This window comes from Phodopus roborovskii, unplaced genomic scaffold, assembly GCF_943737965.1.
Source record: "Phodopus roborovskii unplaced genomic scaffold, PHOROB, whole genome shotgun sequence".
Lineage (NCBI taxonomy): Eukaryota > Metazoa > Chordata > Mammalia > Rodentia > Cricetidae > Phodopus > Phodopus roborovskii.
The window spans coordinates 8,553,710-8,572,162 of record NW_026126482.1 but is presented as its reverse complement, the minus strand read 5'-3'; the positions used below and the strand labels follow the sequence as shown (position 1 = coordinate 8,572,162).

General features: G+C 46.9%; 2 protein-coding genes and 1 non-coding gene across 4 annotated transcripts in view; 1 reads left to right on the top strand and 2 right to left on the bottom strand.

Annotated features, from left to right (window-relative positions):
- The window catches only part of Simc1 (SUMO interacting motifs containing 1), a 31,362-nt gene extending 24,774 nt beyond the window's left edge, over positions 1-6,588 (top strand). The window contains exons 7-10 of the mRNA XM_051194260.1: positions 475-603; positions 2,028-2,184; positions 2,292-2,376; positions 5,679-6,588. Coding sequence (XP_051050217.1) covers positions 475-603; positions 2,028-2,184; positions 2,292-2,376; positions 5,679-5,929 — 622 coding nt within the window. The 3' untranslated portion in view covers positions 5,930-6,588. The remainder of the gene's footprint in view (positions 1-474; positions 604-2,027; positions 2,185-2,291; positions 2,377-5,678) is intronic.
- On the bottom strand, positions 6,521-18,235 carry Kiaa1191 (KIAA1191 ortholog). Of its 2 annotated transcripts, XM_051194261.1 has the most exons (9): positions 18,050-18,235; positions 17,435-17,541; positions 17,124-17,210; positions 14,436-14,614; positions 13,323-13,449; positions 11,223-11,347; positions 8,277-8,383; positions 8,017-8,156; positions 6,521-7,932 (listed from the first exon to the last, which is right to left on the bottom strand). In XM_051194261.1, exons 3-9 carry the CDS (start codon positions 17,149-17,151, stop codon positions 7,727-7,729), a joined length of 912 nt encoding a protein of 303 aa, XP_051050218.1. In that variant the 5' UTR covers positions 17,152-17,210; positions 17,435-17,541; positions 18,050-18,235; the 3' UTR covers positions 6,521-7,726. The 2 variants fall into 2 exon arrangements, with proteins under 2 accessions (XP_051050218.1, XP_051050219.1); XM_051194262.1 differs by lacking the exons at positions 17,124-17,210; positions 17,435-17,541.
- LOC127229435 (U6 spliceosomal RNA) lies at positions 10,357-10,459 on the bottom strand. Its single transcript, XR_007835129.1, has one exon. It is a non-coding gene; the product is annotated as a U6 spliceosomal RNA (small nuclear RNA).
- Positions 18,236-18,453: the final 218 nt, after the last annotated feature.

The following is an 18,453-nucleotide window of genomic DNA, read 5'->3' as shown; positions in this document are numbered from 1 at the left end:
ACAAAATAAGGGAAGTTACTATGTCTTTGAAGTTCTCTTGACCCTTCAGATTGTGTGGCTCTGCTTTTAATTTGAAAGCATCTTTCTTATTCAATGCACCCTCACATTCTGAAAGGTTTCAGGTAGATGAATTGTTCAATGAGAACAAGCTAATAACTTGATTAGCCTCCTTGGCCTGTTGTGTGTTTTGCCAACCCTCTAATAGTCTGTTCTTTTGTTGTATTGTTGTTGCTGTTTGCTTGGAGTTGTTTTATTTTGTTTGTGTCAGAGTCTCACCATGTAACTCTGGCTAGCCTGAAATTCACTATGTAGATGAGGCTAGCTTTGAACTCACAGAGGCCTGCCTGCCTCTGCTTTCTGAGTGCACCTCCATACCCAGCAGTCTGTTCGTGGTATACATTGGTGGGTAGGGACCTCCAGCTTCAGGAAGCCTCTCACCAAGTCACTCACTGGTGTCCTGTGTTCTGGCTCCAGGATCGTGTGTCAACTTCAGAGGATGTTGTCCATCGCTGTAGAGGTGGACAGGACTCCTACCTGCAGCTCTAATAAAATAGCTGAGATGATGTTTGGGTTTGTGCTGGACATCCCTGAGAGGAGTCAGAGGTAAGTCTAGTTGGAGCAGTTTGCTTTGGTTTGTTGGTTTCTCCACTATACGGAGTACTAACAAGTCATTTCTTATTAATTTCTTTTTATCTCTACCTGACAGAAACAGAATTTCACAAGAGAAAGACCACAGACTAGTTGAAACAGGGAGAAAGGAGTAAGGGGACTACTCATGCCTTTGAGATGAAAGGAGGGGGTTCCCAAACAATCAGGGCGGTCGAGGCACAGTCCCTTGGGAAGAAGCAGGGACACTGGCAGGGTACCCTGAGTCTCGCCATCATACTGATTTGATTAACAGGTCATCCTTCAGGCTTAGACTTGGAATAGACAAAAATAACTAAATAAAAGCTAACATTAATATTTTCTCAAAAGGGGTAAATTAGCCACCCACCCAAATTATACCAGAAGATATATGAAGTACCCTTTACTTTTATTCATTATTAATTCGGATACAGTTTGTAGTTTTGTGGGATTTTTTTACTGTTAAACTATACAGTTTTACATAGGGTAGTATTCACAAGTCCTGACAAATGCCTGCCTTGTCATTTTCCAGTGGCTTGTTGATAGTATCTAAAATATTGCAGCCTTGGCAGGAGGCACTTGGGAGGCAGAAGCAGGTGGATCTCTGTGAGTCACAGGCCAGCCTGGTGTACAGGACAGCCAGGACTGTTACACAGAGAAACCCTGTCTCCAAAAAAAAGGTTATGAGAAAACAGGTGCTTATTCATTGCTAATGAGAATATAAAAAGGCAAAAAATGATAAGAGCCTTAAAACTGTAAGGGTATTTGACAGTGTCTAACAGAATTACATGTGCATTCTAGAGAATGCCTTTGTTTTTGGTTTCTCTGTGTCCCTAGAGACAAGGCTGGACTCAAACTCAGATCTGCTGGCTTCTGCCTTCTGAGTGCTAGGATAATATTGAAACTTGTGCTTGAAGATATTCACTACAATGGTGTTTACAAATGTCCATACATGGAATATGAATAAATACCTACAACATGATGCCTGTACATGATGGAATATTATGTAGCTATATAAATAACAAAATTTCTATTAATTAACTGATTTCCAAGATATAGTGTGTATCAAAAAGTAAATGAGAGTCAGGCCTGGTGTTTGAGGCCTTTGATCTCAGCACTTACGCCTGATTGTTGTTGATGTTTGCAGGGTTGGGAGGATTGAGACAGGGTTTTTCTGTGTAGCCTGGCTTTCTGTGTAGACTGACTCAAGTGCTAGGATGGCCAGCCTCAAGCTCCGGCCTCCTGCCTCCTCCCTGGATTTGTCTTTTTCTAGTGTCAGGCTGTTCCTCGTCCTGTAAGTCACTTGTGTTACGGCATGTGGTTGTGTAGACCTCCGTTATGTCAGAACACTCAGGAGAAACATGCCTGTGAATGTCCTGCCTAATTCCCTCTTCTCCACACAGGGAGATGTTCTTCACTACTATGGAAAGCCACCTTCTGCGCTGCAAAGTGTTAGAGATCATATTCCTGCACAGTTGTGAGACACCCACCCGCCTTCCCTTGTCTCTGGCCCAGGCCCTCTACTTCCTGAACAACTCCACGTCACTGCTCAAGTGTCAGGTACTTCCCTTTCTCATTCAGTTCCTGGACCAGAGCTCTTCCCCCAACCCTGCTGTCTGAGCATCATGGCAAGCATTCATTACCTGCTGCTTTTACTATCTCTGCAGTCAGATAAAACCCAGTGGCAGACATGGGATGAGCTGGTTGAGCATCTGCAGTTCCTGTTGTCCAGTTACCAGCATGTGCTGAGAGGTAAGGTGCGCTTACTCACAAGCAGGTCCAGTGAGAGGTCTCCCAGTGGACGTTACACAAAGCACAGTCTCTCAGCCCATTCTCACTTGTTACCTACGTAAAGCCCTGTTCTAGGCAGGTGTAACCCAGGAAACTGAGGCAGAAGGATGAAGAGCTGAAGGCTGTATAGTAACACTGTGTATCAAAAATAATAATAATACAAGCTGGAAAGATGGCTTAATGAGGCCGAGCATTGGTGGCACACACCTTTAATGTGGCACTTGGGAGGCAGAGGCAGGTGGATCTCTGAGTTCAAGGCCAGCCTGGTTTACAAAGAGAGTTCCAGGACAGGCTCCAAAGTAATACAGAGAAACCATTTCTCAAAAAACAAACCAAACAAACAAAAAGGTGGCTTAATAATTAAGAGCACTTGCTGCTCCTATAGAGGACCCAAGTTCGATTCCCAGCACCCACATGGTAACTAACAACTGTAACCCCAGTTTCAGGGGACCCTCTTCAGTCCTCCATGGGCACTGCACACATGTGGTAAATAGAGATGAAAGCAAAACACCCACACACAAAAATAAGCACACATATGTTTTCACACACAAAAATAAGCACACGTATGTTTTGGGGCTTTTTGTTTGTTTGTTTTTTCTTTGTTTTTGTTTCTCTGTATTGCTTTGGAGCCTGTCCTGGTCTCAAACTCACAGAGATCCTCCTGCCTTTGCCTCCCCAGTGCTGGGATTAAAGGCATGCGCCACCAACGCCGGCAAGTATATATTTTTTTTAATTTTTAAAAATAGGAGCCAGGTGGTGGTGGTACACACCTTTAATCCCAAACTCAGGAGGCAGAGGCAGGGGGATCTCTGAATTAGAGGCTAGCCTGGTCTACAGAGCAAGTTCTTGGGCAACCTGGGCTACACAGTGAAGCCTTGTCTCAAAAACCAGTAATAAAAATAACAACAAAATAAAAACTCTGGAGCACTGTTCTTTAATGACAACTACTAGGAACATAGCTGGAATCACTGTGGTGATGTGCAAACCTTGTTATTTTGTTACAGCTGGTAATGATACAGGGGTCTCCCTAGTTAGGAGGTTGTGTAGATAAGCAAAAGCCCCATCGCGAGCCCTGGCTTCTCATAGCACCTTTGCTGAGGCAATTGTTCACAGACTGGCCCCATTATCATCAGCTGTCAATGAAGTACAGCTGTAGGTAGAGTACACCTGCAGCAAGATGGACACGCATCCTGAAGAAGATTCCAAGGACCTTAAAATGGATGGGGTTGTAGCTCTCGGTCAGAGCATTTGCCTTGAATGTCTGGTCCCCAGGACTGTGGCAAGGGAAACTTTAAAGTCTGAAATAGTGCTGTTCAGAGTTGCTGGTGGAGTTAGACTGGGTAGTATCAGGCCACACGTTTTGGCAAGGATCATAGTCATAACTTCATAGTGAGAATGACTATTAGGCAGAGATTATTGAGGACCTCATTAAGCTGAAGAACTGGCAGATTAATAAATACCTAGAAAGGCTGGGCTATAGCTCAGCTGGTTGAGCTCTCAGGTGAAGGCTCCCTTGGCTACTTAAGCAATAGCCATCCAGCAGTACAGGAGATCTTGTCACTGAAAAAGTTTAAGTCGAAGCACTAAGTGTATAGGTTTTTGAGTTTTTTTGTTTTTTATTTTCCCGTTTTGAGATTGGACTTAGTTTTGTAATTCAAGATGGTCTGAAACCTACTATGTATCCCAGATTGGCCTGAATTTATTCTTCTGCCTCAGCTCCCAGGTGCTAGTTTTACAGGAATACACCACGACTGACAAAAATAGTAACATCACAGAGAGAAATGGGGCATTTCCCCTGGACATGTTAGATGGAGAACACAGCCTCAAATGCTGTTCTTCCCACAGCCTGTGACCTTGTTCTGACCTCAAGGAAACACCCCACAAACCCAGAATGATGGCTGCCCTAGTCAGGGTTTCTATTGCTGGGCTACAACTCCATGACCAATAGCAGCTTGTGGAGGAAGGGCTTATTTGACTTACACATTGTATCACAGCCCATCATCCAGAGGAACCTGGAAACAGGCACTGAAGCAGAATCCATGGAATGATTACCGCAGCCCAGGCTGTCCTGGAACTTGACTGTAGACCAGGATGGCCTCAAACTTACAGAGATCCGCCTGCCTCTGCCTCCCCAAGTGATGGGACTAAAGGTGTGCGCCACCACAACCTGCTTCAGCCTGCTTTCTTACAACACCCAGGACCATCTGCCCAGGGATGGCATCACCCACAATGATCACTAAAGAAAATGCCCCACAGACCGATGTTAGAGGCATTTTCTCCTCCCAAATGACTGTAGTGTCAAGTTGACTCTAAACTTGCTGGGACAGAGACCATTTATGTTGTGTTAATGTTGTTTATTTGTATTAATTACACCAGTTTACAATAGTAAATGTCCTTGATCTTAGGAAATCTTTGCTGCATTATTGATCATGGTGTCTGTAGATTAGCCTCCGTAGTAATGAGGAAATTTTACCTGCCCATGCTTATGTTGAGGTTGATTTTAACTCAGTGATGTTACATAGAAAGTAAAGAGACCTCATAGACCTGCTCAGCTCTGGGTCCAGAATGCTGCACAGGACTTTTTTTTTTTTTTTTTTTTTTTTTTTTTTTTTTAATACTAGCACTAAAATAAAATCTCTGCCTTTCACTCTTTCCCTCTCCCCCCTCTCCCAGGCTGGCCCCGAACTCGTGGCTATCCTCCTGCCTTGGCCTCCTAAGTCCTAGACTATAGAGTGAGCTACACATAGACTTCTAGGTCCACTTCTCTACAATGCTGCTGATACATAACTTAGAACTGATTGATCTTGTATGAGAAAAAGTAGTAAATCTTCCATCACCGATATCTTAATTTCAGCCTGCCTGTCTGCCTGGTCAGGGCAGACCGGTCTTTCCTGTTTCATATTCTTACCACTAAAACTTCAGAGGTCTGGGGTTGTGGTGCTAGGGAGTGAACCCAAGCCTCCTGCATGCTAGACAAGCACTTTCCACTTAACTGTACTCCAGTCCTTGTTACTAGATGTCAAAGGGTGTGTTGTCGGGCCACAGTACACACTGTGTGCATTTTCTTGTTTTGTTTTGAGACAGGGTCTATTTAGTCATGACTGCCTTGCCCAGGAATGGTTTTTCTTGACAGTCAGTGTTGAGGCAAGAACACAAACCTTTAGGAAGCAGGGTTCCCACAGTAACTTTTGACTTGTTGTCTAGTAGCCAGACCCAGGCCTTACTTTTAAATTTGACTTCATTTGCTTCCTTCCCTCTTGCAGAGCACCTACGGAGCTCAGTGATTGATCGAAAAGACTTGATCATCAAAAGAATCAAACCCAAGCCCCAGCAAGGAGACGACATCACAGTGGTGGACGTGGAGAAGCAGATAGAGGCCTTCCGCAGCCGCCTGACCCACATATTGGGGGAACCTCTAGTCCCCCAGCTCCAAGACAAAGTGCACTTGTTGAAGCTGCTGCTCTTCTATGCTGCGGACTTGAACCCCGACACAGAGGCTGCCTCACAGCATTGAGGCAGCCACACTTGTAAGCACTGAGTACCGAGAATACCTCCTGACTGTTGCCAGCTACACAGAAGCTCTGAGTGGAATACCATAGGACCAAACATATCTTATTTATCTGTAGGCTCTAATAACTTTGTAACTCTTCAGTCTATCTTTTTTTATAATCCTTATCCTCACCTATTCAAACGTGGCTTAAATATACAAGGTGTATATATTTTTTATTAAATTATTTATCTATGCTTTTGAAACAGGCAATACGATATTGCACTATATGTCCAACATTTCCATTCAAGATGTGAAAGACCCCTTCTGCTAAACCATCTCCATCAGTGTTACGTCTGTCAAGATACTGACGGCCTGTTTCTGGAAAGAGTTTTTCCTGAATAGAGCACATTCTATATTAGACTTTTCATATTGCCTATAAATATGAATGACTCTGTGGCCAGTTAATTAAAGCTAATAAAACAAAGCAGGTAAAGAAACAAATACTAGAGCCTGTTAATGAAGCATCTAATGTCAAAAAGATACAACAAAAGGAACTAAGTTTACAAAGTTCCAGCTCCACTAGAGGGCAGGCAGAATGGACAAGAGAGACCCAGGTTTGAGAAAGTAGTAAAGATTTTTATTGTCAATACAAGATAACACAAATAAATTAATTTTTACAACAATCTTAAGACTCCAGAGCTTCTCTGTGACAAGGTTATCTCATTATGTAAACAGACTATCTAAAATGATCTAGCAAGCGTATGTGACAGTGTGCAAGACCAACAGACCTGTGAACAAGGGCATTTTCTTGCTTCCTTTGCTCAATAAGATGTGTTATTGAACGTATGAGGCTAACTTGGTGGGAAATGGCCTCAAAGTTATCAGAATAAGGTGATACCAAGTTCGGGTGAATCTCAAGACTATAATCCAATTGTAACTATCATCTTCTTTACTCTGACAAAAGCTTAAGCTGGGAGTGGTTGTGTATGCCTTTAATCCCAGCACTGGGAGGCAGGGGCAGGCAGATCTTCTCTGTGAGTACTGAGCAAGTTCCAGCCTAGCCAAGACTACATAGTGAGACCCTGTCTCAAAAAAACAAAACACACACAACTGAAAAAAGATCCAGGAACCAGGGATGAAGCTCAGTGGTGGAGCACTTGCCTAGCATGAGCAAAACCTGGCTTCACCCCAGTAAGGGAAGGGGAGGAAAAGGAATCATTATCAGTACGAGACCAGTAGACTCAATTAGGAGTTCAATTAAGTTTACGTAAAGTGCAAGAGAGGCAGTGGGAGACTAGTGTTTGCTCTGTGACACAGTAGATAAGCAGCCCTCCAACTGCAGGGCCCGGGCAAACTGCCCTGGACAAATGATGAAAAGAACCCGGGGTCCAGCTTAGAGAGCCAGGGTCCTGCCAACTGTGCTCATGAGCTGACCAGTTCTCAGACAAGTCCAGGCCCACCCATAAGGCTAACACATGCACATCAGGCAGCCATGGCTGTCCAAACGAATTGGTGGGCACCTCTATCATGATTTGTAACTGTTCATGTTGATCAAGGAAAAAGAACCAAGAGGACTTAGTTTTGGAAGCACAGCAGCACTATTTACCTAGGAGAGCAAGGGTCAAAGTCCTTCTCTAGGAAAATTATTAAAAGCAAGAGGTCCCCACTCAGCACCACTGACATTTTCTACCAACCTGAAAGCAATGCAAAATGGTTTCTCACACAAGGACAAGCTGCACAAGGTCACTCAGGCTTCCAATTAACTACATCACTCCTATGTCAGAGCCCAGGGAAAGTTGCAGACCCTGGGCAGAAAGCATTCTAGAAGCCAGTGGGTGTGAGCACATTCAGGTCACGGGGTTTGAGATTATGGGTTCGAGGTGGTGGTTTCTTCCCTTCTACCACTGGGACATCCATCTTAGGCGGCTTGAAGGTTGCTGAGTCTTTACCCCCTCTTGTGGCCTGGGCACGCATTAGCTCCATAGGAGAGGGTTTCGGGGCACCTTTGTAAGCCTGGACAGCAAAACCTACCAAGGAAATACAAACGATTACAGCCCCCCACCCCAACAGTAGCCAGAGCCTCACTGTGCTTTCTGAAGGCACTGCCTTACCAGAGTCAGACCTCTGCAGGGGCCGAGCTCCAAAGAGGGTCCACTTGTCTGATGAGTCCTTGTCATTTCCACTCCCAGGATCCATGGTGTGAGGATTTGAGCCAGGTAGGGCTGTGGAGGAGCCAGAGGGGAACCAGCCTCTGGAACATAGCAGTATATAGATATTTCTGAATGTCCTTTTCCTGTGTCGTAAGAAGTGTCTTCCACAGGCTGGAAGCCAGTACCACCTCAGTACCAGCTTCCCTGAAGGAAGGACTCACCTGGACTTCTGCCTGGGGGAGGAGTGAGGGGTGCTGCTCGGGGTAGACTGCTCCGATGCAGGAGGCTTCTCTTCTCTGGTTGTCTCTCCACTCTGCAGCTTTAGTTTCTGCTCATGGGTGACAAGAGACTTTGAGAGGACAGCACAGAGCAATGCAGTCTGGCACAAGCACTCTGATGCACATCCCAACCAGGCGGGAATGGGCTTGTTTCTCTCATACCGGATGGACTCCGTGATTATAGAGCTGTGCTCCTACAGCACCTCACACTCTTGTGATACAAGCTATGCACAACAACTCATGTGTCTGAAAAAGTTATTTAGTGGAAGAGGCACCAAGTTACAAACCCCTTAGCCCTGCCTTCAGTTCTGCTCGACATTCAGCACAACCCCTGCCATGCTCAGGCTTTCAAAGCTAAGACTCGGGCTTGCTGTCTGCCCTCCTCGAATGTTTCCTCTAAGAAATGTACCTCCTTCTCCCGCCTCTCCCATAACCAACCACCTCCACAGCATTGTTAAAACACTGCCAACATGCTGGCAGTCTAGCGGGGAGAGTCAGCGCTCTAGCTCCAGAGTAGTATGTCTGTCCTCCATAAGGGACATGCCTCTGCTGGATCTAAGCTGACTTTCTCTCTACACATCAATTTGTGTAAGTTGACAATCGTTACAAGATGAAGGGCAAAACAGAGCACCCCCTCAAGAAGTATGTGTCTTGTCTAAGCTCAACACTCATTTCTCACAGCAGTAGCTTCTAAATGTAGCCTGCAGATTCACCTGGAACCCTCATCCATGGTGTCCTGTATCTCCCTCACCGCCACACACACACACACACACACACACACACACACACACACACACACACACACACACAGACAGCACCATCTCCTCCTGCTTGTTGTCTTCTCCCTATGCCCAAAGGAACTTGTCATGGCTACTTGGGTTTTGTTGTTGGTTGATTGGTTTTGATTTTTTCAAGACAGGACTTTGAGAACAGCCTTAACTGCACAGAAAGATGCATCTCAAAAAAGGTAGAGGGTGGGGGCTAGAAAACTGGCTCAACAGTTAAGAGCGCTCGCTCTTCCAGAGGACCCCAGTTTGGTTCCCAGCACCCACACGGTAGGAAGCTCACAACCATCTGAAACCCCAGTTCCCCATCAGATGCCCTCTTTTAGCCTCTGCAGGTACCAGGTTCAAAAGTGGCATTCTGTCATACATGTAGACACACATAAAACAAAAACAAGGGAGAGAGGGAGGGGCTGGAGATTAGCTCCGTGGTAGAACACTTCCCACTACGCTTGAAGCTCTGGGTTCAGTAACTGGCAGCACAAAGGAAAACAACTTTGTTTGTTGATTTGCTTGGTTCTGGTTTTCCAGACATGGTTTCTCTATGTAACATCCCTGCCTGTCCTGAACCTCATTTTGTGGACCAGACTGGCCTCAAACTCACAGACATCCACCCGCCTCTGCCTCCTGAGTGCTGGGATTAAAGGTGTGTGACACTACATATGGCCACAAAGTACAAATTTTAACCATCATTAAATAAAACCTCACCAAAATAATCTCCGAACCCCCAAGACAGGGTCTCTCAATGTAGTACTGGCTGGCCTGGAACTCACTATGCAGACCAGGCTGGCCTCAAACCCACAAAGATCTGCCTGTCTCTTGATGGGAGATGTCATTCTGTATATGTTTTTCATACTGGTTAATGAATAAAGCACTGTTGGCCAATAGGAAAGGAAGATAGGAGGGACTAGGAGACAAGGAGGAAATAGGAAGTAGTAAGGAGGAGTCAAGATGGAGAATCTGGAGAAAGCAGTATGCCGCCGGCTCCCCGGTAAGAGAAATATACATAGATCAGCAGAAATGGGTTAATACTTAAGACAGAGCTAGCCGATAAGAAACAAGTAACCGGGCCAACAGCATTGTATCAAATACAGAGTCTCTGTGTGTTAATTGGGGCTGGCACAGCAGTGGGACAAGACCAGCGGCGGGAGAAAAAACCGTACTCCTTACAGCCTCTGCCTCCCAAATGCTGGAATTAAAGATGTACGCCACCAAACACAGCTCCTGAACTTAATTTCTTTAAAGATATGAAGCGCTTCACGAATTTTTGTGTCACCCTTACACAGGGGCCACGCCCATCTTCTCTGTGTCGTTCCAATTGTAGCATATGTGCTGCCAAAGCAGGCCCCTGAGTTTAATTTTCAAAAGTTAAGTATAAGCTGGGCATAGCAGTGCACACCCATCACCCCAACACATGGGAGCCAGGAGCACAAGGGTCACAAGTTCAGGCTAGCCTGAGTGCTCTGTTTGAAATGGTCTGAGCATGTAGCCCTGGCTAGCCTGGAAACCCCCATGCTCTAATACACACTGTGATTAAAAGAATGTGCTAGCCTGGGTTTATATACAAAGACCCTTCCTCTGCGTAAACAGAGAATGATGTTACCCAGCTGAACTGTGGGATCCCCCTCTTACTCCTCGTAGCCAAGCATGCTGGCATATAAAAATTCACAAAGCAGAGCTCTCATACACATCACACATAAACAATAGCCAACCATGCTGGCATATAAAAATTCACAAAGCAGAGCTCTCATACATATCACACATAAACAATAGCCAACCATGCTGGCATATAAAAATTCACAAAGCAGACCTCTCATACACATCACACATAAACAATAGCCAAGCATGCTGGCATATAAAAATTCACAAAGCAGAGCTCTCATACACATCACACATAAACAAAACGTGCTCTCACTTTATATACAAGCAAGCAAAGTGTCTGCAGCTAAGACCTTCAGGCCTTCATCTAGGAATGCCACTTTAGCAGGACAGTCCTGGTCCCTTTGCCCATTATCTTCTTGTAACTCTTCACAGCTGTCAGACACCTAAGCTGTAAACGTCTAAACTACAGCCATAATTGAAGCCATGAATGATTCTGGTTGCTTACATGGAGTGCTTCTGCCACGCGGAGGTACTTGGTCTCCTCGGTGGTGAGGCCCTTGTGGGGTGTGTAGCCAGCATCTCTTAGTCCTGCCTGTTGCTCAAAACGCTGGATGCTCTCCTGGGTCTGTTCTGAAAAGAGAGAACAGTCATGCTCTAATCAGTCAAAAACCAGCCAGGACAAGGAAGTGCCTGCTGTTCTTCCCCGAAGCCAGAGGCCACACCGACTCATGGAGAGCAAGGGTGCCTCAGATGGGCACGGGCATGGCGACTGGACACACAGGTTCCCTCAGAAGCACCTCCCTCACAGCACACTAGAAGTCCCTGCCCTACAGGGACGATGGATGCCTCACCTCCTCTCACAGCAACAGCAAACGGAAGGCACCTGGCATCCAGACACAGGAAATTCCCTAAGAGACTTCCCACTTGCACACAAGCAGGTCACGTTCCTGCCCGCTGGCACCAAGGACCAGTCACCACACAGCCACCGGCCCTGAACTAGCCCAGTCACCTGCCCTGAACTAACCCAGTCACCACACAGCCACCGGCCCTGAACTAGCCCAGGCCTATAGACGCCACTTTTCTTAGGTATAATGTGCCTGTTGCTGTTCCTGGCCTAGCTAATGTTCTTTCAACTTAGTTTAGTATTTCACAAGTCACTATGGAATGAACGAGAGATAATTTTTTTTCTTAAACTACAAACTTGGCACACTACACACATCATGGTAGTGTGAACAGTTCCCACACCAGGTAGACTTTGGGATCTAGACAGTCCACGTCCGTTTTCATGTTACGTGTGTGTTGCCTGCATGTATACTGTACACCACATGCACGCCTGATGCCCTCAGAAGCCACACAGCTGTGTTCTTTAACGACATAATTGTCAAGCTACAGAATAAAAGCAGTAGCTGCTGCTTCCAACGATGTAGTCACAGAGAAACAGTGGGTCTGGACTGTGGCTTTCTCAGTCAACTTTCCAGAAGCGCCATGACAAACTAATGCCCTCCTGGAGGAGAAAGTAAAGAGCTTGACAGAAAAAGAGCCGACCAAGAAGAACGTCTGGCACCTCAGCCCTGGGATGGTATTACTGCTGACATGCAGAGTGCATACTGAATAATTAACTTCCCGCACCAACTAGAATGGCCTTGAGAAGGAAGAAGCTAGGGGGCCGTGGTAGAAGTTTAAAAAGAGCTGGAGAGATGGCTCAGTGGTTAAAAGCACTTCCTCCTCTTCCAGAGGACCCAAGTTCAGATCTCAGCATCCACACTGGATGGCTCACAACTGTCTGTAACTCTAGCTCCAAGGGATCTGATGTCACCTTCTGGCCTCCTCACCACCTCCAAATACTCCCCAGCAAACATAGTGTATACATAATTTAAAAAAATTTTAAAAAGCTCTCATATCAAGCCTCATTAGACCATCAATGACACATTTTAAAAACTAAAGAAACTGAAGCACCAAACTTGGTCATCGTCTTGGTGGATCAACATGTACATGGCCTTGGACAGCACTACGCAAAATTTGTGAAAATATATATAAATTATTTATAAATGCATATGTAAATTTTTTAAAGTAGCTGGGGATGGTAGTGCATGAGCAATACCAGCCCTCTGAACACTAAGGCAGGAGGAAGGACTGCTTTGAGTTTGAAGCTAATGAGCACACAGCAAGACCCTGTCTCCAAACAAACCAAACGTGTTAATAGTGCAAGGCCAGAGGGCTGCCCACCAGGGCCATCTTCTCTAGCAGCACACCTCGGCCAGTAACGGCGGCAGACCCAAAGTTCCTGCTAATGAACTGTTCAACCCTAACATCAACCTGCCAGCTAGAGCCCCTATTTCAGAAAATGGGGTGCCATATCTAATATTAAGTAACTTGCCCAACATCACCACACTTGTCAATACAGGAAAATGACAGACTGTATCAAGCAACAGCAGGACTATATCTAAGCCAATAAGATCCTTAACAGGCAGCAAATCGACCTCCTTGATGAGATTCAGCAGCCAGTCGAACGTGGGGCCCCACAAAAGCAGATCTGACAACCGAGCAGCCGAGGCTCAAGCTCTCCCTCACTGGCTTTACTCTGCTGAGACTGAAGGGTGCTTACTTGTGATCAGGGAATTCATGATGACATGGGTAGCTTTAGCCTTCACCACAGGGGCCTTGTCTGAACTGTCAGTAGCTGTCGCTGGCGTCACAGCAAGGGAAGAGACACTGGTCGGTCCTTCCTCTGTCTGTCCAAGAGAGGTAAGGAAGCACGTGAGCAGGGCAGGGAGCTGCACACCTACACTTACCTCTTTAGACAAGAGTTACAAGAATCTGAGACAGACAGTGAAGAAATACTAGAAAGGGACAGTGGTAAGATCCACTAGCCCATGGTGACAACAGGAAAGTACTTTATGGGAAGAGCCTGGAATCACCAAAGGAAAGGCAGGGTTTGGAGCCCTGAGGCCTAACTTTCGACCTGTCTGCCTGTAAGACTACAGATGCAAAACTGGGCTTGGTGGCACACACGTGTAATCCCAGTGCTAGAGAGGCTGAGGCAGGGGTGTCAGTGTGACTCAATTCTAGTCTGGGCTACCAGTGAATTCGAGGCAAGGATGGACTACCTACCAAAATCCTGTCTCCAGAAGTGAGGAAAAACTAATGAGGGACAGAGGAAAGAAAGGACAAACAGGGAGAACAGAGATAAAATGGAAGAGACACCTCTTACAAAGCACTGACCATGTGCCACGCACTGAGCCTTATTCAGCCTGAGCAGAACATTCCCTGAAGCCTTTCGCACGCTGCCATGACACAGGAGGAGATAAAACATCCCACAATGTAAAACCTCATTTTGTACATAACAGGCTATGAGGAGAAGGATGTATACAACATAGGTAATTTCATATTTAGGTTTGGGTCCTATACCCCACTAGCTCATTGTGTTTATACAAATATTCCAATGATTCTCTGGCTCGATAACAGAGAAGCTACAAAGCCGAGCAGGACTCATCAGGACTCAGGTATTGAGGGCTTCTGGAGTCTGGCTCTCTAGTTGGGGAAGTAGACTCTCAGGCAGATGACACTCTGTTCACATTTTGAACTTTTAAAAAGTACAAAAGATATGCAAAGGGAACAATTGCACCCTATCTTGCGGGGACAGAGGATCACTGAAGGCTTCTGGAGCAGGAGAACAAAGGGGGTGGGTTTGCCGGGAGCTGTCAGCAGGGTAAGGTACCTTGTCAAGATGCTGATACTTGCGCTCTGGGATCACTGGCTTCCAGGGGATGCTGCCCATGTCCGATGGGGGAGGAGTCATGGGTGCAGGGTCCTCCAGGGCATCATCATAGCTGAATGCCCGGCGGCACATCCCGATGGGCAGGGACATCTTGTCTAGAGGCCCACTGGGCGTAAGAGCTAAGAACAGAGACACCTGTCAATATGGGACATTAACTGAACATACTAGTGGCTTTAAGTTAGTCTGTAGACAAGAAAGCTGTGAAACTTACTTAGGAACAGTTTTTCTGTGACACCTAATCCACTCAAGGGAGGGTAGTTGCAGTGTAATTGCCTTCTTGAGTCTCCACTATGCCCACTGAGCCACACTACCCTGTTTCATCCCTCCTCTTTAAGACAGGCCCTGGGTATGTAGCCCTGCCTGGCTGGCACTCACTATGTACCTTACACAGCTGGACTCAAATTCTGTCAGTCCTCCTGCCTCAGCTCTTCCCAAGTGCTGGGACTACAGCACACACCACCCCAGCCCCTAATCCACATTATAGACTAAAGAACCTTAAGCTCAATTGAAATTTACCTAGGCAAAGTCTCAACTTCAAAAAACAAATTCCAGTCAAAACTCAAACCTATCTCATTTCAAAACTCCATACACTAAACTGTCAGTCATGCAAGACTAAGGTGGACATAAAGAGACGGAGGGAATCGTCTCTCTTCCCCCCCCCCACTCTAGCTGGTCACTGTCTCATTTGATGAAGAACTAAACCCTAGTGATGAACGCATTTGCCTCAGTTCATAGAGCAAACGTGTGCTGAGCTCTGAGCAAGCCTATGAGAAGCCCTACGCCTGTGTCTCCCCACAGAGAAACTACAAGCAGCAGAGCACACCTCTAACTCCTAGTGTTGTGAGGACTAAACGCATCCATCAGACAGTACTGACAGCCTCTCTTCAACACTGCCAGCTCAATCCTCCACTCCTGTCCACGGAAGTGACTGCCCAGCTGTGACGCAAGCACCACGCCCCAAGGGCACTCTCAGCTGTGCCAGAGCAGGGAGCAAGGTTCATCTGTTTGGTTCACTGATCCAGAACCTGCTTTCAAGGTGATACCTTCCTTCAAGACATCAACCTGCCTGGCAGCAAGTCTCAAACCCCGGGAAGTTTCACTTAACAGCAAGGGGACCCAGAGCTACCATGTGATTATTACAAATATTAACAACCACTAACAAAACCAGGGGCCAGGGAGAGAGGGCAATGAGATGTAGCTCCTAATGGGAACAAAGTCTTTCTGAGAGAATGAAAATGCTCTGTAAGGAGATTAATTTGATGGACGCACAGCCTTATGACCACAACCATTTATATACAGTATGTGCATTGTGTCTCAACTAAAATAGACACACAAATAAACACTATCAGGCACTTATATCCTTTCTTGTATCTAGCCCTCACTAAACAAATTCTCTCCCCACTTCCCAGATCAGGGCCTGGTAGAAAACATGGGCAGTTTCACACAGCAGCAAACGTACAGCAGACACCGGAAGCCAGGCTTCGGCCCACCTTATGCCCACCACGCCCACGCCATGTTCCCATGCCACAAAGCATTAGCCCAAGGAGTGCAACACCACAGCTCTACATGGTCACAGTGAGTGTTTGGCAATGCTGTATGAATGACAGACACACATAATGGCAGACAGACACACAGACAATAATGGTAGACACATCAGGAACCTACCTAACTGGGGAGCAATTTCTCCCAATGGCTTTATAAAAACATGACACTAAAGCCAGCTAACCTCTTCTACGACACATGTTCCTACAAAGACATCACAAACGTTTTAATCCTAGCACTCAGGAGGCAGAGGCAGGAGGATTCCTGTGAGTTCCAGGACAGCCAGATCTACAAAGTGAGACTGTTGCAAAGCAAAAAACACTTTTTTTGAGAAGTAAATACAGATTTAGCAGCAACTTTTAACTCCATTTGCAAAACTTGTTTTATTTAAGATGGTGTAGTGGCTCATGCCTTTAATCTCAGCGCTTGGGAGGCAGAGACAGGAGAATCTCTGTGAGTTTAAGGCCCTTCTGGTCTATATAAAGAGTTCCAAGACAGCCAGAACTACAAGCTACACAGAGAGCCCTATCCCTGAAAACTCAAACAAACAAAACATTTAATCTTCACACTAGATGAACAAGCAACACCATCTCCACTTCTGAGAATCAGAGACGAGGTGATTCAGACTGACTTAAAACTCACCTTCCTTTCTGCGGGAATCAACGACTTCAGCAACTCAGAAACTACGGTGCAATGCAACCAAAAACACACTAAATGTTGATTCAAACATTTTTACAACTAAGTTAGATTTAACAGTGACTGTACCTTCTGCCCAGATCTCCATCCTACACTAACCACGCTCTGAACAGGGTAATCTAATCACACTGACTCACCCTACAAACACACTTTTAATTCTTCTCCTTTGGTATAAATAATGTATTTGCCGTACCTACACTTAAGGGCAGTGGCTTTAAGTTAAGATCTGGATTTCTACCATGGCTAGGAGGGTAATGAGATAACACTAAAATGATGCCAAACTAACTGCTTCCCTAGTGGCAAAAAGGAAACACCAATATATGATTTGGAGAAAATTAAGTTTTGATCAGTAAGGGCAAAACAGACTTAACCAAAAAGAACTCAGTTTACCAGGCACTTCTGGTTGTCTCGAAGCCATTGAAAGACTGGGATCCGGGTGCTTTTCCTATACAGAACGCGGAGCTCAGTCCCTGCCACCTAATGAAAATAACAAAGGGCATTTTCTTATGCTGAACAGCAGAGGAGGACTCCAATGCAGCTCTTTTGAGACACAGCGATTTATGTATGGCTCGTTAACAAGGCTGAAACGTACATCCACTAGACCCAATGTGTGACAAACACACCCCTAAAGGATAAAGTTCAACGGTGGCTCATCTTAACAACTGAGAGGGTAGAGACAAGACACGGTGAAGACACCTTACCACAGTGAAATGACGCGGGACTACGATGACGGACAGATGGTAGTGAGGAGCATTGCCCCGCTGCTGCAAATTAGCAAAGCTTCCGAGGAAGAGTCCATCCAGACGTTCTAGTAATAAACACCCAGGGTTGGCACGGCACAGCGCTCCCAAGTCCAACCAAGCGAAGCCCTGTACATTCGCTCATTCCCCACTTGTCAGCCTCACACCAAGCATTACATAGCACTTCCCCTTGACAGAAACCGGCTGTGCAACAGAGCAGACCAACCTAACGCCGGTAACAGTGACCGCCTTCACACAAAGCGTGTCTCTGCAGCCCTAGCGCCGCACTGCGCGGCGGGCATCACTGACCCCGATTTTGTTCAAGTTCCCAGGGGCCGCTGACCGCAGCCCGGAGGGAGCGTCCGCGCACAGACGCACGCCCTCGCCTCTCCTTCCAGAGGCACCAAACAAAGCCGCTGGGGTGTGTGCGGCCTGGCCAGACCCTCACGGCCCCACCCCTCGAGCCCGCGCCCGCCCGCCCGCCCGCCGGTGGCGGAGGCCCGCTGGCGATCTCGGAGGGGTTCGAGGCCCCCACCCGGCCCCCAGGCCGCGGCGCCCCGGGCTCGGGCTGCAAACCCAGCAGCGCCAGGCCGCGGTCCGTCACCTGCTCGCCCGCCGCCTGCGGCCCGAACTCCGACACTAAAGAGGCTCCGAGGCTCCCGACGGCTCACGGGGCTGCGGAGATGAGCAGAGCAGAGCCATCGTGAGAGCGCGACTCACGCTCCCCGACGGAGAACTGCCGGCAGCCGAACCACAGCCCAACCCGAGGCCGCGGCACAGCGCGTCTCGCGAGACTTGACTCGGAGATTTGCGGGGCGTGCCGGGAGCTGTAGTCCACGATCGGGGAGCCTCACCATCTTCACCTGCCCCGCAGGTTGGACTCATCGGAAATCTCTCCGGCTTCCCGGAGGGAGGGTCACCTGTTACCAGCGATTCCTCTGCTCCCCTACTCCCAACACTGGAAGGCTGAGACGAGACAG

What these genes read in the sequence shown, in the direction of transcription:
- Kiaa1191 (XM_051194261.1), bottom strand. Translation starts at nt 17,151, where the DNA reads ATGGCTTCGAGACAACCAGAAGTGCCTG. An exon ending in GCGTGGCAGAAGCACTCCAT is followed by an intron (nt 8,384 to 11,222) that starts GTAAGCAACCAG and finishes ACCCATGAGCAG; the next exon opens with AAACTAAAGCTGCAGAGTGG. An exon ending in TCCCCCAGGCAGAAGTCCAG is followed by an intron (nt 8,157 to 8,276) that starts GTGAGTCCTTCC and finishes GCTATGTTCCAG; the next exon opens with AGGCTGGTTCCCCTCTGGCT.